The following is a 26,636-nucleotide window of genomic DNA, read 5'->3' as shown; positions in this document are numbered from 1 at the left end:
GTTTATTCACCGTCGACACTGGATTCAGTGTCCCTGTCTGTGTCTGTGTCGACCGACTAAAGTAAACGGGCGTTTTAAAACCCCTGACGGTGTTTTTGAGACGTCTGGACCGGTACTAATTGTTTGTCGGCCGTCTCATGTCGTCAACCGACCTTGCAGCGTGTTGACATTATCACGTAATTCCCTAAATAAGCCATCCATTCCGGTGTCGACTCCCTAGAGAGTGACATCACCATTACAGGCAATTGCTCCGCCTCCTCACCAACATCGTCCTCATACATGTCGACACACACGTACCGACACACAGCACACACACAGGGAATGCTCTGATAGAGGACAGGACCCACTAGCCCTTTGGAGAGACAGAGGGAGAGTTTACCAGCACACACCAAAAACGCTATAATTATATAGGGACAACCTTATATAAGTGTTTTCCCTTATAGCATCTTTTTTATATATTTCTAACGCCAAATTAGTGCCCCCCCTCTCTGTTTTAACCCTGTTTCTGTAGTGCAGTGCAGGGGAGAGCCTGGGAGCCTTCCCTCCAGCCTTTCTGTGAGGGAAAATGGCGCTGTGTGCTGAGGAGATAGGCCCCGCCCCTTTTTCGGCGGCCTCGTCTCCCGCTCTTAACGGATTCTGGCAGGGGTTAAATATCTCCATATAGCCTCCGGAGGCTATATGTGAGGTATTTTTAGCCAAAATAGGTATTCATTTGCCTCCCAGGGCGCCCCCCTCCCAGCGCCCTGCACCCTCAGTGACTGCCGTGTGAAGTGTGCTGAGAGGAAAATGGCGCACAGCTGCAGTGCTGTGCGCTACCTTTAGAAGACTGAGGAGTCTTCTGCCGCCGATTCTGGACCTCTTCTTACTTCAGCATCTGCAAGGGGGCCGGCGGCAAGGCTCCGGTGACCATCCAGGCTGTACCTGTGATCGTCCCTCTGGAGCTGATGTCCAGTAGCCAAGAAGCCAATCCATCCTGCACGCAGGTGAGTTCACTTCTTCTCCCCTAAGTCCCTCGTTGCAGTGATCCTGTTGCCAGCAGGACTCACTGTAAAATAAAAAACCTAAGCTAAACTTTTCTAAGCAGCTCTTTAGGAGAGCCACCTAGATTGCACCCTTCTCGGCCGGGCACAAAAATCTAACTGGCTTGGAGGAGGGTCATAGGGGGAGGAGCCAGTGCACACCACCTGATCGGAAAGCTTTACTTTTGTGCCCTGTCTCCTGCGGAGCCGCTATTCCCCATGGTCCTTTCAGGAACCCCAGCATCCACTAGGACGATAGAGAAATATCTGATACTACAAATCTGTACACATTACGTTACCTTTGGATAGGGTATTTTTATAGTTTGTGGGTACTGATCTTCACCATAGAAAGGGTACTCTATAGCTGGTACGTCAGTGTCATTGAACTGAACATAGGCAATAAATTTACCACTTGGAGACCACCATGTAGCATATTTTGTTCCAAGCATTTCCTCTGAAAGTAAGATAAGGACAATTGCAAACAAATTGATGGTAATAGTCTTTATTATGTTATATTGGGGCAGATGTATTAAGCCTGGATATGGCATAAGGAAGTGATAAACCAGTGATATGTGCAAGGTGATAAACACATCAGCCAATCAGATCCAAACTGTTAATTTACATATTGGACCTGATTGGCTGGTGCATTTATCACCTTGCACATATCACTGGTTTATCACTACCTTATGCCTTCTCCAGGTTATTAAATAGCAATAGTGATTTGATGATGTTTAATGTTATTTTCATTACCACTGCCACGAGGTGATTGAGAGCACACTGGAGGGCAATTATGCAAAGCGCAGAATCCTCTTTAGGGATGTCACATACTTATTTGTTGCACTTCAGTTTGTACAAATGGTAAGAGAATAGGTTTTTTAAACATAATGGTAGTGTTTGTAAAGGACTAAACTGTGACTGTGTGATTAATGGAGAGAAGGCATTCATGCTGCAACAAGTTTTTTTTCCTGTAGAGCTAAATTAAATAAGGAGGAGATGTATCAAGCTTTGAAGAGAGATAAACTGGAAAAATTGAACAAAGAAACCAATCGGGTTCGGTATGACATCCCGGCGGTCGGGATGCTGGTGGTCACATGACCAACAGTGGCATCACGACAATGAAGATACCAACATCGGAGGGGGTAATTATTTTTACCCTGCCCTAACCCTCCAGGGGATGCCATCTAGGGCTAACCCTGTGGGGGTGGTGGCTAGTGGCTAGTGCTAACCATTCAGGATGTCTCCTGAGTGGTGTCGAGATCCCGCCGTCGGTCACATCCCAACTGCTGGGATACTGAACGCATTCCATCCAATCAACATCTCAGCTTTTCTTCCAGCTCAGAGTGAGCATAGTCTCTTTTGTTTTTCCTATGTTTTTCGGGAGATGCATTATGCACCTGTCCTGCCAGTTGCACACCAGTTTAGAAGCACACACTTCTAGCTTGTAGAGATATCCCCAAGACAGGAAGCAGGCCTGCAGTGCACTGGAGGATCTAGAGAGATGCACTAGTGCAAAACCAAACCCATTTGCCGAACGCATCTTTGTGCGCATCATAAATGACCTCCATTGATGCATTTTTCCATCATATGTTTTCTTTATGTGCAGATGACAGTAGAGTGTAAGTGCTTTTGACAACATGTAAGCATTGGCTCTCTTTCAGATGCAGTATTTAAACAAATATGCCTACAGTGCATGCAGATTTGTAACAGCATAGCGATGTACAGAAAAGTAACTGTGTTTACATTTAAATAAATGCACAGGTTGGTATCCGAATCGTTAGCCTGGGGTTTGCACACCAATATAGCTATGCTTTACATAGAAATTAGCAAACTTTGCAAAGTTGTTCAACTGAATATTTGCCACATTTAGGATATGGTCAGGAAATTTTACACATGTTGCCAGTGAAGTTTGGAATTGGCCTTTTAGTGTTACTGTCCTACCCAACTCAATAAAGGTGATATCTCAATACAATTTTAAGCTCCTTTTATTATAAGCTACAGATATGTAGCATCTATTAGATTTATTGATGCTTGCTGATTTCTAATATTTGTACCATGCATTGTGATCTGTGTGATTTTCCACTAAGCAGTGGCGGAACTACCGCTGCTGCAGAAGGTGCAGTCATAGGATAGGACAGGAGGGGAGGGGGTAAAAGTGACCAGAGCAGACGATCTGGTGCTGTTTTTATAAATAAACCGATTGGAAATTGTATTAGCACGGGGGACAGATATACCCTGCTCCAGGCTAGTCATGCCCCTGACAGTAGTGAAGTGAACATGGAGACATAAAGAGGCCTACCTTCATAGACCCAATCTGGAATTCCATTAAATATTTTATTTTCTTTCCCATCACGTCTTAATGGAACTGATGGTTGTCCAGGTTCATTTTTTAAATAAATATTATTGTCCATAACATATACCTAAAGAATACCAAAATAAAAATGAATGCCTTTTTGTGTCATGGATACTAGAAAAATAAGTAACATATACAGTATAATAAACTTGATTTTACATTTTAAGATCTTGACTGTCTTGTTATGTGGGTGAAACTTGAATACACACAGTGGGCTAGAGGCAGAGTATAATAGACATAGGGTGTATGTAGTCCCGCACTGTGTGCACAGCTAAAAAATGCATATACTGTATTTACTGAATTGTATGCATCTTGCGGTGCGGCCCTCCCTTTCAGATAGATTGAGTTTACACTAATCATCATTATCAGTGTGCAGCTGCACCAGCCCTATTCTAAGTGCATACCTCCCAAATGCCCCGCTTTCAGTGGTACAGTCCCATTTTTGGGGGGACTCTCCCACCTGTGGGCTGTAGGGCCAGGTGGTAGGAAAGTTTGAGGGGGGAGCACTGTCACCTCTATGCAGAGCAGCGTGTGAACAGATGCCATGCAATGCGCACAGCCTCTATTCACAGTGTAGGGGGAGAGCTTGGGAGTTTGTCTCAAGGCTCCGCCCCCTTTCCAATGAGGAACATCCCCTTTTTCATGCAGGCAAGCCTTCGGCACACCCAGAGACCTGTTTTCTACACGGACAATGTTAGGAGGTATGTAAGCGCAAAAAATATGTCCAACTCTGTATCGCCCACAGTTGCATTGTCATACCCTCATTAAACTTTGCCTGTGTGAGAATGCCACATTACTAATTTTGGAACAGGAAGAAATCAGTTTGATAATTGAGAAATCAATAAAATAAGCATCTGAAGGCTTCTCAAGAGTATGGAGCTACTATAATATCCGGTGCTGTTCTCATTGGGCTGCTGCAGGTTGATGTTTGCAGTCACTTGATCTGCAGATATAATATCACAATCCCAATCCTGGAGTTTACACCTCTGCAACGGTTGCAGTAAACCAGTTACATTTGTCCCTTTCAGTTACCGACATCATCTTAGTACTGAACAAATTGAACTTTCTCCTGCTAATTGTGCCACGATGATCACCCCATCTCAAAGCTAAGGCCTCATTGTGCAGTCATGCTGGGATGTTATTTCACTGAATAATACATAAACTACTCCTGTGTGGAAAGAAACCCTTGTTTCATCATAGAGGTGTAGCCAGGACTTTGTGGGCCTCATAGCAACATTTTGAAGGGGCCCCTGTCCCAATGCTTTTAGAGAGACAACTCTCCGTAACAGTTGTTCATTTTATGCCCCATAATAGTGCCCTAGTTAATATTCTGAACCACAGTAGTGCTTTTGCTAATGTTGTGCCCTAGTTTATTTTATGAGTCATATTAGCACTAGTTCAGTGGATCCCAAACTGGAAGCCATGCCACCCTGTTGTGCCTTGGGGAACTTGCAGGGGTTCCCTGGGATGGTGAGCCAGGACCAGTTCAAATTATTTGTGGCCAATGTGATAGGCAAAACCAATGCTTGCTTCTTCCAGTCATAAAATATGTGGACAAATAAACTCAAATCCTGTCCCTCACCATATAAATGACTGTGTTACTTAAAATACAGTGTATAACATCCACCTGCTACAGTCAGGGCTGTACACACTGGCTGGTGATATATCAATATGCTATCATACTCTATTATAGGTACTTCTGTGATAGGAGATGTCTGCTACAATCAGTGAGCACTGATATATAATCAATACAGATGGGGGGGCCTGCTAGGCTGCTACAATCAGTGAGCACTGATATATAATCAATACAGATGGGGGGGGGGGGGGCTGCTAGGCTGCTAGAATCAGTAGGGGTGGTGGCACTCAACACTGATGTGATTGGGTGTATTATTAAGTATTGCAATTTGTAAGGTATGGGTGTCTGCATTGTATATCAGTGCCATTGTATATTAGGGCACATGCGCCTGTCATCCATTCTTTGCTGCTCTGCAGCAATGCCAAAGTGTCCACCCAACCTTACCGGCGGGACAGTCCCAGAAAAGTGGGACTATTCTGCTGAAATCAGGACAGCTGGGATGTATGCTATTAGCAGGTCCCCATCCCTTATAATACCCATTATTGCACCCCTCAGTCAGTGATCGTATTATTTATATATCAGTGCCCTTAGTGTGACTTACGTACATCAATGCCTCCCCCTTCCCCCTCCTAACAGGCACTACATTGAGTGAAGGGGTAAATGGGGGTAACTGATATATAATCAATGCAGTCACTGACAGCGGTGTGATAATGGGTATTATAATAGGGATCCGGTCTTTAGGTCGACAGTAACTAGGTCGACACTATCTAGTTCGACCACTATTGGTCGACAGTAACTAGGTCGACAGGGTTTCTAGGTAGACAGGGTCTCTAGGTCGACATGTTCTGGGTCGACAGGTCAAAAGGTCGACATGAGTTTTTCACGATTTTTTTCCTTTTTTTAACCTTTTCATACTTAACGATCCACGTGGACTACGATTGGAACGATAATATGTGCCAAGCGAAATGGTAGCAGAGCGAGGCACCTACCCGAAGCATGGCGAGCGAAGCAAGCCATGCAAGGGGACATGGTGCACTAATTGGGGTTCCCGGTCACTCTACGAAGAAAACGACACCAAAAAAACATAAAAAACTCATGTCGACCTTTTGACCTGTCGACCTAGACCGTGTCGACCTAAAGACCCTGTCGACCTAGAGACCCTGTCAACCTAGTTACTGTTGACTAATAGTGGTCAACCTAGACACTGTCGACCTAGTTACTATCTACCTTCCATACCACACCCATTATAATATACTGTTATAAAATGTGGTCAGTGAGTGGGAGGGTTAATAATGAGTATTTTAGGCGATGGGGCTTGCTACAATCAGTAAGCCTGGGTCACTCCATACATTCAAGGAGCGAGGAAGTAATAATGGGGTACGGGGAGCTGCTACATTTAGTGAAGGAAGCACTGATCTAAAATGCATTAACTGAGCAGTGTAAATATGGATTAGAGCTGAGGGGACATGGTGCACTTAGTGAAGGGGAAAGTGATATAAGGAGGGGGAAAAAACTAATGATGTAAGGGGCACAACCCAGAAATGAAAATACAGTGCTATGGATTGTTTGAGGTTAGGGGGCCCTAATTTGGTATCTTGCATAGGGCCACATGAGGTCTAAAGACACCTCTGCTGCAATGAGCAGGTCCAGGGGCATAACTACATATATCATAGGTTCAAGACAAAAGGGCTCCTATGTACCAAGCAATGGTGAAAAATCTATATAACACTTGTAACTCTGACAGGGAAGGTGGGCCCCTCAGGTCTGGGCCCCATAGCAGCTGCACTCCCTGCAGCTATGGTAGCAATGCCTTTCTTTCAAGATGTTTGGTATCCTCAATGAACAAGGCGTTCCCATTTTTTATATCCACCACCTGTACCATAAACATTTACATAGAACGGACTCTTGCATCAGGTATACTGGCATTTTTGGAAAGAATTACCTTTATTTTACTGACCCTGAATACTGTCTACCTGTTTGGTTACATTTTTCTCAGGTAGTAGGATTAGTTAGGATTTATTCACAGCATTTGCTCAGAGATGGTTCATTTATTTGGGTGTGGTTCGTTTTATCGACAGTATCTAGGTCGACAATGTTTAGGTCGACCACTATAGGTCGACAGTCACTAGGTCGACATGGATGGAAGGTCGACAGGGTTTCTAGGTCGACATGTGCTAGGTCGACAGGTCTAAAGGTCGACATGAGGATTTTTTTTAAAAAATTGGTGTCGTTTTCTTCGTAAAGTGATCGGGATCCCAAATTATTGCACCGCGTCCCCTCGCATACTTTACCGTGCCAATCGTAGTCCACGTGGATCGTTAAGTATGAAAAAATAAAAAATGTGAAAAACTCATGTCGACCTTTAGACCTGTCGACCTAGCACATGTCGACCTAGAAACCCTGTCGACCTTCCATCCATGTCGACCTAGTGACTGTCGACCTATAGTGGTCGACCTAAACATTGTCGACCAAGACACTGTCGATCTTCAGACCGGATTCCCATTTATTTATGTATCCCTTAAACAGAAAAACTATTTTAACCTAAGTCACCATACAAGACCATATTGATCTACAAGCAACTTTTTAGATAAACATTTTGGAAAATTTCATCAGCCCCAGCATCATTGTACCTTTAGCCAATATACATTTCCACTCGCAGAAACATAAATCTTATCTGACTCTCAGTGCTCACGTGATAATGTGAAATAAGGCAGAAAAGTGTATTTGAAAATACAATTATGCAGAAGTCTAAGGCTCTACTCACCAACTTATGGCCAACTGGGGACCAGGAAATGTACTGAATTTTGGGAGGTAGCTCATTTGTTCTTACAAACGCTCTATAAAAGACAGAATCAATAACTTTATTACTTTCAAATACATACAAAAGCTAAATGAAATATATTTATAGTAAATATATATTGATGCTGACCCATTCTCTACATCATAAATGTGGTATGATGCCATGTAAGAGTATCTCCATTGCTGTAAAGATATTGTAAGGAAAAGAAACAATTATTATACAACAGAAAATCTTACACCAGCACAATAGATCATTCAAAATATGTATCTAAATGGAGCCGGACATGCCTTTATATACTGGACGATTTTGCCACTTATGGTTATGTCCACGGCAGGCAGAGATATACAGTATGTGAAATGGGGAGCCAAATCAAAGCCACTGTCCATTGTCCAGTATGTAAGCAATTGGTCCACTTTAATTTGTAGATGCTCATATTCCACCCAACTGTGCTATTATACATAATATACTTTCTGTATCATTCCCACTTTTGGAGCTGGCAATTGGCAAAATTTATTTTTGACAGTCAATAAAACAGGGATAATATACTCCTGTATAATTGTATTTCTGACTTATGTTTGCCAAGGAATCTAGTAAGAAACATCATCTGTTTACTAAGAATCAATTGCTTGCAGGAAGCAGTGTTTCCACTTATTTTTTCAAGTTTCCAGGGAAAAATCCCCTACTCTGACACTTTCCAAGAAAACAGGAAATACTGGTTATTTTGGTCATGTGTAAAAAACCCTATAGTTAATTTGTCATCTAATGGCACAAGTGGCTGATCTGTCACTGTCTCCTCCTTGTGACTATTATTTGACCTTATAACAATTACAAATCCTGAACTAAATTAGCAGACCAGTAGAGGTAGGTGGCATAAATGATGTACCTTAAAAGTAGGGATGTGTGCCGGGCCATTTTTGCTGGATTTGGTTCTAATTAATTGGCCTGATTTGGATTTGGATGTGCCAAACCACCATGACTGGCTTTGTATTTGTATCTTTTTCAAAAATGTTCAAAAAAACTGCTAAAATCACTTAATTTGGGCCTTTTTTGACCCTAGAGTATTAATGACGTCAATAACATTAATTTCCAGTCATTTGCAGAAAATTTTGACCACCTTACAGCTAACAATGTAGTTTTCATCCCCTTTAGGCCAAAATCTGCAGCGAGCTTGCTGGTTTACTAAGCGTCAGAGCAGCGGCACAAACACACGGCAGTTTATACCATATCTATGAAACACTGACACACAGCAGTGGGAGAAATGAACGGTGCTGCAAGTTGGACATGTCCATGGGCCATTCCCACCCACCCTTATGTTGGATATTAAAAAGGACATGCACAGTTCAACAAACCAAGCTCTCCAGCGACAGGGACTAAATCTTCTCTGGCTGAAGTGCATGGTTTGTTTAGTCCCCCGCAAAACAAGCTACCAATCGCCTTAAGGCAACAGCTCTACAGTGGCTAGATGTTATCGTCATTGCCATTCTTACCCTCATTAGTGTGTATATAATCCTCACACAATATTAATTAAACCCCGCTGGAATCCACCATTACAGAAGTCTGTGTACTTTGACGTAATTGCCGGGAAAGGTCTTCCTTGTGGAATTTTCAGTTCATTTTGATGAACATAATCTTGTCCATATTTTGAGGAAGTAGTCTCCTATGCTGATCGCTGTCAAGGTTCCTGGCTGTGCTGAAAACTCTCTCCGCGTACACAATGGAGGATGGGCAGTTTAAGTAATGCAAAGACAGTTTATATAAGGGCCTCCACATTTCCTCTTTTTCTTTTCAGTACTTGAAGGGACTCTGTGACATGCCTATTTTTACGGTGTCATGAAAATAATCCTCCACCGTTCTTTAGATGGTGTCTGTATCAGATGAAGTTATGGTGGAGGTGTCACAAATGCTAGGCAATTCCTTTCGACCCAACCAGATGTCAAAATGTTGTGTTGACTTATCTGCATCACCAGTAGGTATTTTGGGAAAGGTGAGTTTTTTCCTGGCTGCTGCTAAAGAAACTGAAGGAGACATTGTAGTGCCACGTGTCACTTGAGCTACCAACTTGCTCACCAGGAGCTCTTTGCAGCTCTTAAGATCTGGGTCAGTTGGAAAGAAAGACACAGAATACGACTTTAACCTAGAATCAAGTACGGTTGCCAAAATGTAGTGATCCGATTTCAAAATATTGGCAACCCTTGGATCCTGCCGAAGCGAATTAAGGACTTGAGCTACAAGTCTGGCATACTTTGTGGAATCACTTTGTATAATCTCCTCCTTCAATTTCTACTTCTGGCTACTTTAAAAAGGGTTTGAGCATTTTGTACAAGACAGAAAGCACTCTCCACTGCCTTGGGCTAAGGTACATTCCCCTTCCGCTCCCAAAGTCATGGCTTATTGTATAGTTATAGATGGCTTTTTGCTGTTCCTCCATCTGCAGCAGCATATAAAGGGTGGAGTACCATCTTGTTACCACCTCCTGCTTCAGTTGATGACAGGGCAAATGAAACTGTTCTTGCAGGTGCTGCAATCTTCTGTATACTGTTGCTGAATGCTGAAAATGTCGCTAAATCTTTCAGGCCATAGGCAGCATCTCCTGCATGCCCCTGTCATTTAAAAAAAGAAAAAACTTGTACCACCAAGTTAATCGTGTGAGCAAAACAGGGTATGTGTTGAAATTCACCCAGGTGTAATGCTTTTACAATATTGGTGGCATTATCAGAAACCACAAATCCTGAGGAGAGCCCAAGTGTGGTAAGCCATGTTACTATGACATCCCTCAGTTTTTCTAAGAGGTTGTCAGCAGTATGCCTCTTAGTGAAGCCAGTGATACACAGAGTAGCCTGCTTCTGAATGAGGTGGCGTTTGTTAGATAATGCTTCTGCTGCTGATGATGAAATGATGAAGACAATTCACCCCCCCAGTTGGCTGACATAGTCATATAATCTTTAGTTTGCCTACTACCACATGTCCACACATCTGTGGTTAAGTGGACAGTGGGTGCAATATTATTTTGTAGGACACTAATTCGATTTTTTTAACGCCTTGGTACAGCCGAGGAATGGCTTTCCGGTTAAAATGGAACCGAGATGGAATTTGGTACCAGGGACACAGGACCTCAATTAACTGTGTAAAACCCACTGCCTTAATCGTAGATATTGGACGCAGATCTAATACTAGCATAGCAGTCATGGCATTAGTGATCCGCAGTGTGACTGGGTGAGAACTGTCATACTTGCTCCCCCTTGCAAAGGATTGTTTTGTGGAACAACTACTAGCATTCATTCACTTCTGGGATGAAGAACCATCACCAGCAGCAGCAGGCCTAGCTCTCAAGGATTCTTCTGTAGAATCCTGGAGAGAAGAGGAGTCATCTAGCATTGACAAATTGGTTGCAGGACTATCTCTGATCATTAATGAGAATATTGAGGATGAAGGTGTTGATGGTGGAGATTGCAGGTGCTGGCATCTAGTAGAGAGAAGGGAGCTAGCTGATGCTGGACTGGTTGCTGTTATTTTTTTAGCACTAGTTGTGGATGTTATGAAATACTTGTCATGAACTCTCTGCAGATGAAGTAATGGGGTGGAGGTTCCTAAATGCTTAACACCCCTACTTTTACTTACTGTGGTTCCACAAAGGCTACAGATGGTTTGATAAAAGTTCTCAGGATTTGGGTAAAAATACACACAAAAGAGGTGGATTTATTGGTCCTATGCCCAGGCATGACAATGGCCTTCTTATCATGGCCAAGAGATGCTTCTACTGGTGCCTGACTAACACAAACAACATCCTCATCCTCAACATCCTCATTAGTGCTAGCGTCAGCTACACAAATTTCCCCCTCATCCTCTTGCAATTCCACAGTGGCATCCTCAATTTCTATGTCATCAGCAATACTTATGCTGCCCATCCCCACATATATTGAAGGACCAGAAATGGTGGAAGGTGGGTTCTCTGCGAGTACAGTATCAGAAAGGTCAGACTCACACACAGCACTCGAGGACACACTTAGACTGGTATTTGTGACATTTCTGTTTCTGATTGCAGTTTGTTCTACTGCCTTAGTGGTTTTCAGTTTTTTACACCTCCGAGTCATCATGAGAGGCAGAAGAAGATGCCTCAGTGACAGGTGCAAAATCACCACTCAGAAATAAAGGCAGAGGCCTGAGCCTTTTCTTGCCACTGCATGTGGTGAATGGCATGTTGGCAATTATATGTTTTTCTGCACCAAATCTTCCCTTTATAAGAGGTGTTTTTTCGTTGCCACTGTATATTGGATTTTTGGTTTTAGATGCCCTGACTTAGATCCGCTATGCCCTTGAGCACTGACTTTAGTACATGCTAGACTATCATCATCAGCATGACTGGTGGTAGCAGGTTAGTGTTCTCTAAACTGGTTGTTATCCATTTTAACTGCATGAATCACAGGGTTAGATGCACGTGAAGAAAGCGCACTAGGGTACAGCACACCAAATAGTACAAACAATAGAACTTAACAATATATGTTTTTATATAACTTGCAACTACTTTCAAACTGAATGAATCACAGTGTTAGATGTATGTGAAGAAAGCACACTAGGGTACAGCGCACCAAATAGTACAATAAATAGCACTTTACGATATATGTTTTAAAATGTTCTTTATAACTTGCAGCTCCTTTCAAACTGCGTGAGTCGCAGGGTTACATGCACATGAAGAAAGCGCACTAGGGTACAGTGAAACAAATAGTACAAACAATAGAACTTTACTATATATTTTTTTATATAACTTGCAGCTCCTTTCAAACTGCGCGAATCATAGGGTTTTTAGATGAACGCGAAGAAAGTGCACTAGAGTACAGCGCATCAAAAAGTACAAAAAATAGAACTTTACAATATATATACTGTATATATTTTTAATACCTTACAGCTCCTTTCAAACTGCATGAATCACAGGGTTAGATGCACCTGAAGAAAGTGCACTAGGGGACAACTAAACAAATAGTACAAACAATAGAACTTTACTATATTTTTATTTTTCTGTTTTTTAACTTGCAGTTCACAGATCACTGCGTGGAATCACAGGGCTTATCGGTATACATGAACACACCGCGATAGGGTACAGCGAAACAAATAGTAAAAACAATAGAACTTTACTATATTTTTATTTTTTTTAACTTGCAGTTCACAGATAACTGCGTGAAATCACAGGGCTTATAGATATATGTGAACACAGCGCAATAGGATAAAGCACTGCAGTGCAAATATTACAAACAAATAAACAATAGCTATATATATATATTTATTTTAATTTTTTAATTTTATCTTGCAGTTCGCAGATCACTGCATTGAATCACAGGGCTTATAGAGGCGCGTGAACACAGCCCACCAAACAGTACAATTTATAGTGAAGTATAGTGCAGCGTGTTTCTATATACAGTTACTATACTGCACAGCCACAATTAATCTGGTGTCTAGATAGACACAGCACAGCAGAGTATAGCCCAGAGTGCCCCTATATACAGTAACTATACTGCACAGCTACAATTTATCTGGAGTCTGGACGGACACAGCACAGCAGAGTATAGCCCAGTGTGCCCCTATATATACAGTCAGTCACTGCTGCACAGCCTCAATTATTCTGGATAGCTACAGAATAGTCTAAACAGCAGAGTGTAGCACAGCAAACAGCAGCATGCATTGAGTCCCGGCCGTGGCACCTTATACGGAATCCAAGTCCCGCGAAAATCCAACGCCAGGAAGTTGGTGCTCTGCCTCGATGTGGAATTCATGTCTGGTGGGAACACCTGAGCACTCGGATTACCATTGTTCAGAGCTGCTTGGATTCCATGGAATCCAAACCGCTCATCTCTACTAGTATGTAAGTTCTCTTGTTCTTCTCGAACAATGGCATATCTACAGTATAATGGGTGCAAGATTTGTGGTCCAGGGGGAGTCAACTGTGCACAATATGCACCCATTGCTTTACTTACCTCCAGTACGCCGCATGTGCAGATTTCTGGCATTAATACGGAATCCAAGTCCCGCGAAAATCCAACGCCAGGAAGTTGGTGCTCTGCCTCGATGTGGAATTCATGTCTGGTGGGAACACCTGAGCACTCGGATTACCATTGTTCAGAGCTGCTTGGATTCCATGGAATCCAAACCGCTCATCTCTACTAGTATGTAAGTTCTCTTGTTCTTCTCGAACAATGGCATATCTACAGTATAATGGGTGCAAGATTTGTGGTCCAGGGGGAGTCAACTGTGCACAATATGCACCCATTGCTTTACTTACCTCCAGTACGCCGCATGTGCAGATTTCTGGCATCAATGAGAGAAATGTGGCATATTTCCAAAAACGTTGTCACGTATATGCACAGAAGACCTAGACTCTCTCATATAGTCTGTATATGTGCCGACTCTGAGGTTCTTTTTTACAGGGTAGAAGGAGTCCACAGAAGCCCTCATGCCATCTTATTTATTATTTATTTATTAACCTTTCTTATATAGCGCAGCAAATTCCGTAGTGCTTTACAACTGGACACAATGATAGGACAAAACTGGGCAATAACAAGCAGTCACAGAGGTAGGAGGGTCCTGCTCATAAGTTTACAATCCACCTTAATACAACCCTGCTCCCTTTAGCACTGTTCGTGCCACCTCTGCTCCTCGTCTTTAGTCTGTTCAATGACTCTGCTGTTGTACACTCACCCTTACATTGGGCTCATTATCGTTAAGTCCTATTATTTGTTGCAAGATGTACCTAGATACAGTATGCCACTTTACAATATATTGTACTTATGATATGTCAAGTGAAACTGTTACTAAGTATCAGTAGCGGATCTTGCCACGGGCAAGCAGGACTTTTGCCCGGGGCTCCGCCTTCCGGAGGGCACAGGGCGCCATCCGAAGGGCGCCGCACCAGGGCAAGATCCGCTGCTGCTGTGCCACCGCTGGCCTCCTGCCCCCCGCTGCCGCTGTGAAGGGAAACTAGACGCGTACGCATCTAGTTTCCCTTCGTGGAGAGGTCCTTTACTGTGCGGTGCGCGATGACGTCATCGCGCACCGCACAGCAAAGGTCCTCTCCACGAAGGGAACTAGACGCTACGCGTCTAGTTTCCCTTTGTGGAGAGGACCTTTGCTGTGCGGTGCGCGATGACGTCATCGCGCACCGCACATCATTTCAGTCTGTACAGGGGGCGTAAATGACCACGCCCCCTGTACGAAGCCACGCCCCTATTGTCGCCCGGGGCGCACAGCGCCCAAGAACCGGCCCTGCTAAGTATATTCCTTGTACAGCACTGCAGAAACTTTGCGGCACCTTAAGACTCAAGTATAATAATATTATAATATGTAATTAAGACAATCCTGATATCTTTCACCCTTTATGGATAATATAAACAATAAGTAAGGCAAAAATTTGATTTTACAAGTAAAAATTGGAGCATTTAACTTAATGAATGGGGTAGTTCTAGAATAATAGGAAGAGGGTCACTTATGTGGCATTTACAATTTTGCTCAGTCCTCCTCAGAGTTCCAGCTGCCTGTAAATCTAAACACTTCTCTAATTTACAGAGGTGTCTTGCAGAAGTTGAGAGTAGGCAAGCACCTTGTAAATATGCTGGGAACATGATTCTCAGGAAAACGTCCTCTTTGTTACAGTAATTCATATGGCTGGTGAAATAAAGGTATTTTGCAAGGTCATCCAAAATATCCCTTTAATCTGGTACATGTAGTACACAGATTCTGTGACTGGTTAAATTCAAAATGCATTTCACCTGGTTTTAATCAGCCTCAGAACCTGTGTCACAGCTCATCGCAAAACTAATCCCACTATCTAGATTTGTGGAAGAAACCACAAGAGCATGGTTGGTGATATCAAAGCAGTTTAACTGACTGCAATGTCAGCAATTTACCTATATCAGATACCAAAGCAGTGGGGCAGATGTATTAAACCTGGAGAAGGCATGAAGAAGTGATAAAGCGATGATAATTGCAAGATGATAATACACCAGCCAATCAGCTCTAATATGTAAATTGACAGTTATGGCTGGTGCATTATCACCTTGCATTTATCACTGCTTTATCACTTCTTTATGCCTTCTCCAGGCTTAATACATCTGCCCCATTGGGTGTTATTCAGAGCCGAACACAGCCATGCATCTGTAAACTGCGGCTGCATTTTAGAGGGTCTGCGCAAGCGCACCAGCCATAGAGCACATGCGCGACCCTACACCTTGTGGCCGTGCGCTCCCGCAAGGTGATTGACAGTGGAGGGCATGTCGTGAGCGTTTTTGGGGTGGCTGCATGACGTCATGCGCAGCCGCTCCGATAGAAAAAATGGCAGCGGACCGCCTGGGCTGTGCTGGCAGGGCTTACCCTCTATTCCATGCATCAGCAATTAAACTGCGGACGCATCATGAGGCGGCACCACGCACATGCTGGGCAGCCTTGCCCTGTGCTGGGAGGGGGCCAGCACAACATGTGAGGAGATGGACGTAGATCTTGCTGCGGGAAGCAAGACCTACGTCCATCTCTTAATAACCCCCATTACCCTAATGATGTGGAACGTGGGTTCAGCTGTCTGTAACGAAATGTGGAGGTGTAAATGTATTAAACTAGTGGTTCCCAAACTCAGCTCTCAAGGCACTCTAACAGTCTAGGTTTTAAGGATATCCAGTTTAAGGAGATGTGAGTACACTGAACTATGTATATTAACGACACGTTTGGCATCTGAAAATAAAATATATTGAGGTTTAAAACACAGGTAAACTGCATCTGCAGAATACTTTTCCTCTACTAATAGCAGATACTGTGCACAGTGGGATGTATGATTAGTTTGTATGGCATTCCAGGGAAACAGGGGCAGTAAACGTAAAAGAAATATGTAACAAAGAACTTGTAATGTTCACTATAATGTAGCATTTCCCAGTCTCTGGAAGTACAGTACCTCCTTTCCCAAAGAATCTGCATCTACAGCTCCCAGCACTAAACAGCTGTTGTGAAAGGGAAATAACAAATGGGAGATCAGCAACACTACACTGTGCACTGCGTTGCTAGCAAAAACCATGACAATTTGCATCTTAAACATTTTCTGGATAAACATCACCCTCTGGTGTATTATTTAACTAATACAAATGTTAATTCTTGCAGCTATAGATGAATACAGGCTCTTGATTACTGCTGTAGATTTGGTAGTAATGATTACTTCTGTCTATAGGATATTTATGATGGAAGAATAATTAGGACACTGGGTTCCTACAAATCAGTGGTCTCTGCTAACTACAATTTTCCATGTTACATTCAGAATGCATAAACCTAGGACTTGCTTTAACCACTTAACTGATGACTTTTTCCTCAAAAAACGCTCAGAAATTGTCAGGGTTTTTTTATGAGTGAATTAGGTGAAGAACATGAATTTAACCTTATCCAAAATGATTTTAGCAAAAAAAAAAATATATATATATATATATTTTTATATTTTTTCTCAAACATCGGAACATCGGTCTGGAAGATCGGTAACATCGGAACAACAGTAACATAGCGACCATCGCAACGTGACTTTTTTACACCCCAGACAGCTGCCAGGTACACGGGGGGTGCTGGGGGTGGCTTGGGGGAGTTGGTTTACACTTTCCCAGCCGCTGCTATATCTGCAGCTGCTGGGTGGGGGGATCCTGTCGTGCTGACTGATCAGCAGTGATCGGCAGCACGGCAAACACTGGGGAGGGTGCAGGAAGGCAGAGGAACCTTCCGGTCCCTCTGATAGCAGCAGCGGAGGGAAGTTTCCCTTCCCTTCTGCTGCTAACACTGTTTATCTGACTGGTCGCATCCTGTGCGACCAGGTCAGATAAAGCACTTGCTAGTGTGGTCACATCTGATGCGACCATGCCAGGCAAGTGGTTAAATTGGGATAACTATGGAATAGCCTATCTATGGGCACAGCTGCCACAGTCGTATTTGCATCAAATGTAACTGTCACGAACCGGTCTCTCACCTCTGCGGGTTCTGGGGTTCGTCCGTTGCCGGTGCGGTTGCTCGCGGTGCTGTGCGCCCGTGTGGGGACGCGGCGTGATCAGTGGCACAGGTAATGCAGAGTCTGGGAACTGGGAGTGCGGGGACCAAATGGCCTAAGGCACTGAGGTGTGGGCTGGGATTATGTTACTCTGGGCCAGTACTTTGTTGTATCAACGCTGTGCTCTAGCTCTGAGCTCTCTCCGTGCATTCCTGTGTGATTCCCGTGGTCCAGATATCGCCTCCGTTCCCAGAGGTCCGTCTGCAGCCTTCACTGCTAAAGATCCACCGGCTCTCCGCTGTGCTGTCAGTTAATTGCACACCTACTGGAAACAGTTGGATTCCCAGAGTCTTGCATGAGGTTACCTTGTCTGCCTGTCTTCAACCATACAAAGTTTGGAGGATTCCACTACCCTCAGCTGTTCGTTTGTTCTACTCTGCATTTAACCCGTTCATCACCTTGTCATCTGCTACAGTTTTCACAGTGATCTCCGGAACCCGCAAGTAACCCAATTCAGTACTTTTATTTTCTATGTTACCATAACAAGGATAAATTCTTCACAGCTTCTCAGTTAACTCTCAAAACTTCATTGCAAATCCTTACAGTTATTTCTTCATGTCTGCATTACCCAGTTAAACACATTCTGCAGTTCAGCATCAAAGCTTGTTTATATTTGGACAATTCAACATTTATTCATCAGCTTGTTTTATATACAGTTCCATGAACATTTCTTTTATTTGTCTGTGAGATTTATCCTGCATATTATTTCTGCCATTCCTGCAATACTTCAGTATAAAATGATGATTAACAACTTGTCATTTAACTCTTTACTGAATTGTTATTTTTAATAAATATATGAAACGGAACTTTCTTCGTCCTCCCTGCTTTCTTTATACCCCAGCACCTACACCTGTGGTTGGTCCCGGGTTAACGGATTCACAAAAACACCCCGACCTGACAGTAACACAGTCATTACAATTGTATCAATGGGGCTGGGTATGAAATATCGACAGTCTGTATCCCAACAGTCAGAAGACCAACAGAGGAATCCTAAAACATCTCAGGTAAGTATTATTACCGTACCCCTACCTCCAAACCTACTCCTGACTCTAACCCACCCCTCCTGCAGCCTAACCCTAACCTCTCCCTCGTGGTGCCTTACCCTAGTCCCCCACACACAGCCACATGCAACTTATCCCCCACCACTCCACCCACCCCCATAATGCATGACACTAACCCCTGCACAATTCCTCTACAACCCCTTTGGGATCCAGCTATCAGTCTTATATCTGCCAGGATTTTAAACACATCCCTATCAATATCCTGGTCATTTGGAAGGAGCACAACTTGTGCCGAAGTGCCAACATTGTAACATACTTGGAAAGGTGCCTGGCTTAATAAATATGCAACCGGCTTATTAAAGAATAGCTCAGCAGCTCCCATCTTCCGCCTCCCAGCTCCAGGCTCTCCAGAGTAGTAGGAAGAAGTAGCTCGGCTGTAGTGGTGAAGAAATAGAATAAGACGAACAAAGGAAAAAAAGTATGAAAACCACAAAGTCAAGAAAAGGGGGCGTAGACTGGAAAGACGATGGAGGAAGACTAACCTAGTGGATGACAAAATAAAACAGATAAAGCATAACGAAGAATATCAATCGACAAATACTCGTAAGAAATCACAGTTTGCAAACTTCTTTGCAGATAAAATATCCACCATCCGGGCTGGAATCTCCACAGTGCCATCAAAGGAGTGCCAAACTACAAAGCCTGCCAATATAAGCCACCTGCTTTCATGGACCAGCTTTGACCCAGTGGATTTAAAGGACACTGCTGAAATTACTCGGATTTTGCGTCCCACCACCTGTGATCTAGACTCGGCCTCATCCAAGCTTCTAATAGGTTGTATGGATATAATTGGTCCTGTCTTTGAAAAAATTATTCAATGCTCTTTGCAGACAGGCATTTTTCCTGGACCCCTAAAGGAAGCAATTGTTAGACCTCTTCTTAAAAAACCTAATTTAGATCCCGACTGCATGACCAACTACAGACCGGTATCAAACCTTCCTTTCCTACAAAAGGTTATTGAGAAAGTGGTTGCAAATCAACTGGAAACCCGCCTGAAAACCCATGATATTTATGATCCATTCCAATCAGGATTCAGGAGAAGACATAGCACTGAAACAGCCCTGGTGTGTGTGTTAAATGATCTTCTGGTGGCAAGAGACAGAGGTGACTGTTCAATATTAATCCTTCTATATCTCTCTGCAGCATTTAATTATGTCGACCATGGGCTTCTGATGGAGCGACTGATACATTTTTGTGGACTGGATGGTACAGTCCTAAGCTGGTTCAAATAATTTCTCAAAGGCAGGTCACAGAGAGTATCGTCTGGAGTATACTCATCACCATCAGTGCCATTGCCATGTGGTGTCCCACAAGGTTCTATACTATCCCCCATGCTTTTTGCAGTATACATGCTCCCGCTGGGTAAAATAATCAGGTGCCATGGCCTGGTCTACCACTGCTACGCAGATGATACATAACTGTACTTATCCTTTGCTCCGGGCACTGATAACCCAATAGCAACCCTAAATTGCTGTCTAGCTGAGCTCCAGGAGTGGATGAGCGCCAGTTGGCTGCGACTGAATCCGAATAAAACAGAGGTCCTTATGATAGGACCGCAACATCAAAGGACAAGACTGCAGCATAGCCAACCGACTGGACTTACACTCGGGGATTCAGAATTACAAACCACTGATCGTGTGCGGAATCTTGGCGTTGTCCTGGATGGTGGCTTGACACTTAAACATCAGATATCAGCCACAATCAAATCCTCATTCTTTCACCTGAGGAACATAGCCAGAATCAAGCACTTAATTCCCTCAGATGATCTGCCAAAAGTCATACATGCATTTGTATCATCTCGATTAGACTACTGTAATGTCCTCTACCTTGGTCTCCCAGCAAAAGAATTGCACCGCTTAGAGCTGGTGCAAAACACAGCTGCCAGGCTGTTAACCAACCAGCCCCGTTCTAGCCACATAACACCCGTCCTCTACTCCCGTCACTGGCTGCCTGTAAGATGGCAAAATCATCTTCAAGGTTGGCTTACTGAGTTTCAAAGCATTACATGACCAGGGCCCAAAGTACCTGAAGCAGCTTCTGATTCCATACTGCCCCACTCGATTACTGTGATCTGTAGATGAAGGACTTTTAGCAGTACCTAGAATCTCCCGTAATTCATCTGGGGGTCAAGCTTTTAGTCATGCGGCTCCAACTCTATGGAACTCACTCCTTCAAAAGTAGACTCAAGACTTTCCTGTTTACTCAAGCTTTTCCATAATGTCCCTTTAGTATCTTCATGCTTCTGTATTTTATGAAAAGCTGTTCTATACTTCATTATTTTCTGTACTATATTAAGCTATATATCTGTTAAGCGCCTTGAGTCCTACTGGAGAAAGAGCGCTATATAAATAAAATTATTATTATTATTATTATTATTATTATTATTATTAAAGAATGGAGAAGTGGAAAAGCAGACAAGTTGCCCATAGGAGCCAATAAGCTTCTAGCTATAATTTATCAAGTACAGTCTATAAAATGATAGGTAGAAGATGATCAGCTGATATGGGTAACTTGTCCATTTGTCCACTTCTCCAGTCTTTAGAAGTTTGAATATATCTCCCCCTTAGGATATACTGGCCCTCATTCCGAGTTGATTGCACGTAGCCACTTTTTGCAGCCCGTGCGATCAACTAGACGCCGCCTATGGAGGAGTGTATTTTTGCATAGCAAGGCTGCGATCGCTTGTGCAGCCCTGCTATGCCAAAAAAGTTCTGTGCAGAACTAGACTAGGGTAAGGCTTACTTACCCTGTGCAATCACTTCAGCGTTGCAGGTCCCGGAATTGACGTCAGACATCCGCCCTCCAAACGCCTCGACACGCCTGCGTTTGGATCTCCACGCCCAGAAAACTGTGAGTTGACACCCGGATCCGCCTTCCTCCTGTCAATCTTCTTGCGGTCGCCGCTGCGACTGCTTTCTTCATTGGAGGCGTTGCTGCTCGGCGACAGCTGTCGCTGGGTATCGACGCGCCTGTGCAATGAGGCCGCCGCACATGCGCAGTTCCGACCCGATCACACGGCTGCATAGAAGCGCAGTGTGCGATCGGGTCGGAATGACCCCCCATTGTGCAAGTGTTGGAGAAACCAGTAAGGTAGCACTCACTGGACTGCTCTGGAGGCCAATATGACCAGGTACGGCGCCAATCAAAGAGTTACGTTTAATAAATCAATCATAGTTATATAAATATATACATAAAATTATCTGTAAAAAAATTACAAATTGTGATTTATATCAAATGAACTGTACTCTTTTGCAAAAATAAATTTACTTTTTTGTAATTGCTCTCGAAGACTGCAAATTTTCTGTCTGGCGAAAGTTGATAATTTGTAGCATTCACATCATTCTGTAAACAAAACGAGTCCAAAGTTATATCACAGATCTATGCATCTATACATTTTGAGATATATATAAAACATAACTATTTATTTAACAGTGTCCTAGTGCAAATTATATGGAAGGTGAATGAAGAATTACAGTTATCTATGAAAATCTATAAGTTGTTTGCATATAAGGAGATAAACAGCACAAAGCTTAAAAATTAGTTCAATAACCAAAGTACTATAGAAGACCTTATAAATATTAATGTAGTAGCATAGCATATAATACAACAAGTTGTGTTTGAAAGAGATTCACATTAGGAACAGTTATTATATGAAGGAGGCTAACACGAGGCTTGAATGGGTGGCAAGGGGAAGGAAGGGGGGAATGAATGACCCAGTTGGTGGGAGGAAGGCAAAGGATGATGTTAGTAAGGTACTGAAGGAGATGGGAGGGGGGAACGGGTACTAATTACCTGGCCTGAGGTTCTTGAAGGGGCCTGGGTCCACACAACATACTCCCACACACACTTCCCTATCACCAACAGCAGCCTCTTTCCCCAGCCCAGCACGCTGCACAATGCACCCACCTGTGCAGGTCAGCGACAAATTTGTAGACAAATCTTTTTTAAAGGCAGAATGGCCACACCCTGTTTAGGACACACACACCTTCATTACCAGGGCCCAGGAATGCTCTCCATGCCCCTTTTTAGATAATAAACTCACAGAATATCTGCAACATAGAACATACTGTAGATTGAAATTGGTTGGGCGATCATGCATAATACTTCCATCTGCATATTCCATTAATTGTCACAGTTGTAGAGGGAGTGCCAATTTGTTTCTAATTGAAGGCAAGTAGTAGTACATGTAGGTTGCATATATGTTGATATACCTGTGTAATGGAGTTCCATATGCAATTAAGAGGGGATGTGGACGGTCAGAATGCTGGCAGTAAGTTCTGGGGTTAGGTTTAGGGTTAGGCACTAAGGAGAGGGCTCCTAACTGCCTCCCCTATCCTTTGGTTCCCCTTTTGTTGCATTAACCTTATATTTTGTTCCTGTATTACAATACCTTTATTGCTAATGCCATGTCATTTTTATTATCTGCCCTTAGCTTTCTTTGTTCATGTTGACATTTTGGTATTGTTGTCCTAATTTTACTGCATCATTCCTGTATTACAAATTACAATAATGTTTTTCCAATAAAAACAGCAGAAAAAAAGCTAGAAGAAGGAGCAGGATCCTCCTTCCGCAACACAAGTAAATAATGTGAGGTCCAGCTTAGCTCCGTACTATTAGGGTTTAGTAAAAATATACATTTGCATAGCAAAAAATAAATACATTTGTTGTGTTTGTCTTGTGAAGAAATCCTGAAAACCTGCATTGCCTGCTGAGCTCTGTAAACTTACTAAAGTTGTGTTCGTCAAAATAGTAGACGTCCTTCCAGTTTCTACATTATAAATTAAGACGTTTCCATCTTCATTTTTGCGAATATATTCATTCTCTGCATCAAAGGAAATATTACAAGAAAGATGACACATTTTATAAATTAATTGCAAACCTTCTTTTATTTTGTCAGTTATAGAGGAGTTGCAAAAAAAAAAAAAAAAAACACCATATACTGTATGTGTTAATTTTTCTTTGTTAATATTTAAATAAATTCAATATTTTTGGGATGTTGGACAAACTCTGACTTTTTTTAAAGGGACAATCATTTACAAGACTGCCTTGTAAATGATTGCCCCTTTAAAAAAAGCATCCCGCACGGCCACTGAACTCGGACTTCATTATATCCCATCCCTGGTGTCCAAGAGACTGCTAACAATACAACACGTATTGACATATGAATAATTGGGCTTTATTCAGATGTGGTTGCAAAGCAGCTGAAATACGCAAGTTGGTCGATGATTTTTTACTGCACATGCTAATGAGCCACACTGCATACACGCAGCGATTGAACTGCAAAGGCGCTCGCCACTAGGAATCAGGTGCAGAGTGAGTGACAGGTAGACAGCATTTGGGGGTGGTAACGAGAAGTGGTTAGTAAATGCAGGCGTGCCATGGCTGTTTAGACAGTGTTTTTCTGGATGTGCATAAATTAACAGTTACAATCTCATTTGCTACTGGAGAGCCCTCGGCGTCCCAGGAGAGCAGCTCATCCTGCACCTCTTCAGAGGCACTCAGAATCTGTGTGATGACCCGATGGTACCGATGTTTCAGCAGTTGCACGTTGTCAGATGGAAAGGAGGAGGCAACAGTGGGCGTCCCTATACTCAGGTAAGCTTCTGCCTATATTAGCGTATACTTGCAAATTGCGGATGGCAAAAAAAAAATAGCAACAGCATTCGCATCAGAAACTACATGTAAGTGAGGCCCATAGACAAGAGTTTTGTAAAATCCAGTTACTTATACACCAATATGTCCTTACTACTCAGGAATGTGAACTTTGGGTGTATGGAGCTGAGGGATTAGGAGGCGGAATTGTGGTCATACACCCAAAAATGACAGCAAAGTAAATCGAGAGATATTAACCAGAAGATATTATTGTCATTCTTTCAATGCTTAACTTTATGACTTTAAAAGGAGTGCCACACTTTTTTTCATTTTGAAGTTATTTGCTAATTATTGGTTTTCCTTTATATTCTGCCCTCTGGTAACAAATACCTTATTCACGAGTATACACACAGCAAGACTAGCTGGTATATTTTCCATTGTGTCTACATGATTGTAATTCTTTATCAAACAGTTAACTGTCAAAGGGCGGGATTTATCAAAGTCTGGAAGATTTCAGAGCTTGGCCCAATAGGATAACGCCACCTCCAGATTTGGTCAAATTTTATGGAAAGGGAGCCTCCAGCTCCTTCCCTTTTGTCCCACGGTGACGCATGAGCAGTGTGCACCAGGGGCCCGAACCAGGAAGCAGTGTGATGGTGTTACACTATCACGCCGCTTCCAGCTCTTCGTCAGGATAGGCTCTTATCGGATAAATTTGCCCTTCACTGTCCTTATAAAGGTGATAATTGAAGGCCAAGAGTCCCAGCCTGCATATTAATAGCAGAACGTTAAGGTGATAACTTGTATTCTATCCACTCAAAAGATCAAAGCAATGTTGTTACCTTTTTCAGGATTAGCTCCACAGTCACTCAGATTCTGAACCAATAATCTGTGAGACTGACCTGATGAGTTTCGTTACGGACCTACATGACATTACAAGGGTTTTTCAACTAGGCTGAATTCAGTCTGACCTGTAAATGAATGCATGTATTTCTTTGTGATACATTTACTATAAGCATACCTTTTTCTGCTAGGCGTGTGTATGGCTATGCTTTGTATTTGCATGTAATATAAAACCTGAATTTACATTTCAAACTGCAAAGGCTGAATTTTGGATAATCAAGATACATTTACAGTAATCATCCAGCCTAATAATATTCCCTTGATATTCTCAAGCTTTCCAGCACATTTGTATAACTAGTGTGTTGCTCTTTACTGAAAAATGTATAAATCTTTATGAAGAAACACAAGTCAATATCTCCCACTTGTAGAGATAATATTCCCAAAAGACTTACATTATCTTGTAAAGGTTTGGTAGAAACACCCAATATTTGTCTAAAGAACAGATGTAAAATGTACTTTGGTTCCTTGCCAGATATATAACTGACTTCTCAAAAACATATGTAAAAATTTTACAAATATATAAGAATAATAATTAAAAAAGGAATAATCTTTGAGGGACACGCGCACATATTTATTAGCACCTAGTTATTCAAACTGAACATCTGCTAATGTCAGGAATCTGTTGAAATAATGTTGAATGTAATCCAGGTTTTTATAACAGTTTCTATTTTGTACTAAGCTCTGAGTCCCTGTTTCCATAGAATTTGTATTATTAACTTTATGTATAGTACTGATGACATCACTACTCACCATATACAGTATATATTTGACATATGTTCATATCAATTGTGTGTGTGTGTGTGTGTGTGTGTGTGTGTGTGTGTGTGTGTGTGTGTGTGTGTGTGTGTGTGTGTGTGTGTGTGTGTATAGACAGGTTGAGTATCCCATATCCAAATATTCCGAAAAACAGAATATTCCGAAATACAGATTTTTTTGAGTGAGCGTGAGCTAGTGAAACCTTTCTTTTCTGATGGCTCAATGTACACAAACTTTGTTTAATGCACATAAGTTATTAAAAATATTGTATTAAATGATCTTCAAGGTGTGTGTATACGGTGTATATGAAACATAAATGAATTGTGTGTATTATTATTATCCTTTATTTATATGGCGCCACAAGGGTTCTGCAGCGCCCAATTACAGAGTATATATGCACATAATCAGAACAGGAAAACAGTGACTTACAGTTGAAGACAATATAGGACAAGTACAGGGTAACTAAGCATAACTACATCAGTAGACAACACTGAGATAAGTATCAAGGTGGCCGAGAACTGCAGGATT

General features: G+C 42.5%; 1 protein-coding gene across 2 annotated transcripts in view; it reads right to left on the bottom strand.

Annotated features, from left to right (window-relative positions):
- LOC134944780 (prolyl endopeptidase FAP-like) overlaps positions 1-26,636 on the bottom strand; it is a 240,779-nt gene that overhangs the window by 127,785 nt on the left and 86,358 nt on the right. For both annotated transcript variants that reach the window (XM_063933632.1, XM_063933633.1), the window contains exons 4-9: positions 23,585-23,679; positions 22,125-22,199; positions 7,875-7,927; positions 7,710-7,782; positions 3,316-3,436; positions 1,319-1,473 (exon numbers count right to left, since the gene is read on the bottom strand). In XM_063933632.1, the coding sequence (XP_063789702.1) occupies positions 1,319-1,473; positions 3,316-3,436; positions 7,710-7,782; positions 7,875-7,927; positions 22,125-22,199; positions 23,585-23,679 (572 nt within the window). The remainder of the gene's footprint in view (positions 1-1,318; positions 1,474-3,315; positions 3,437-7,709; positions 7,783-7,874; positions 7,928-22,124; positions 22,200-23,584; positions 23,680-26,636) is intronic.

Source organism: Pseudophryne corroboree, chromosome 7 (assembly GCF_028390025.1).
Source record: "Pseudophryne corroboree isolate aPseCor3 chromosome 7, aPseCor3.hap2, whole genome shotgun sequence".
NCBI lineage: Eukaryota > Metazoa > Chordata > Amphibia > Anura > Myobatrachidae > Pseudophryne > Pseudophryne corroboree.
Note: the sequence above shows the minus strand (reverse complement) of the source record. Positions and strands in the feature narration are given on the sequence as shown.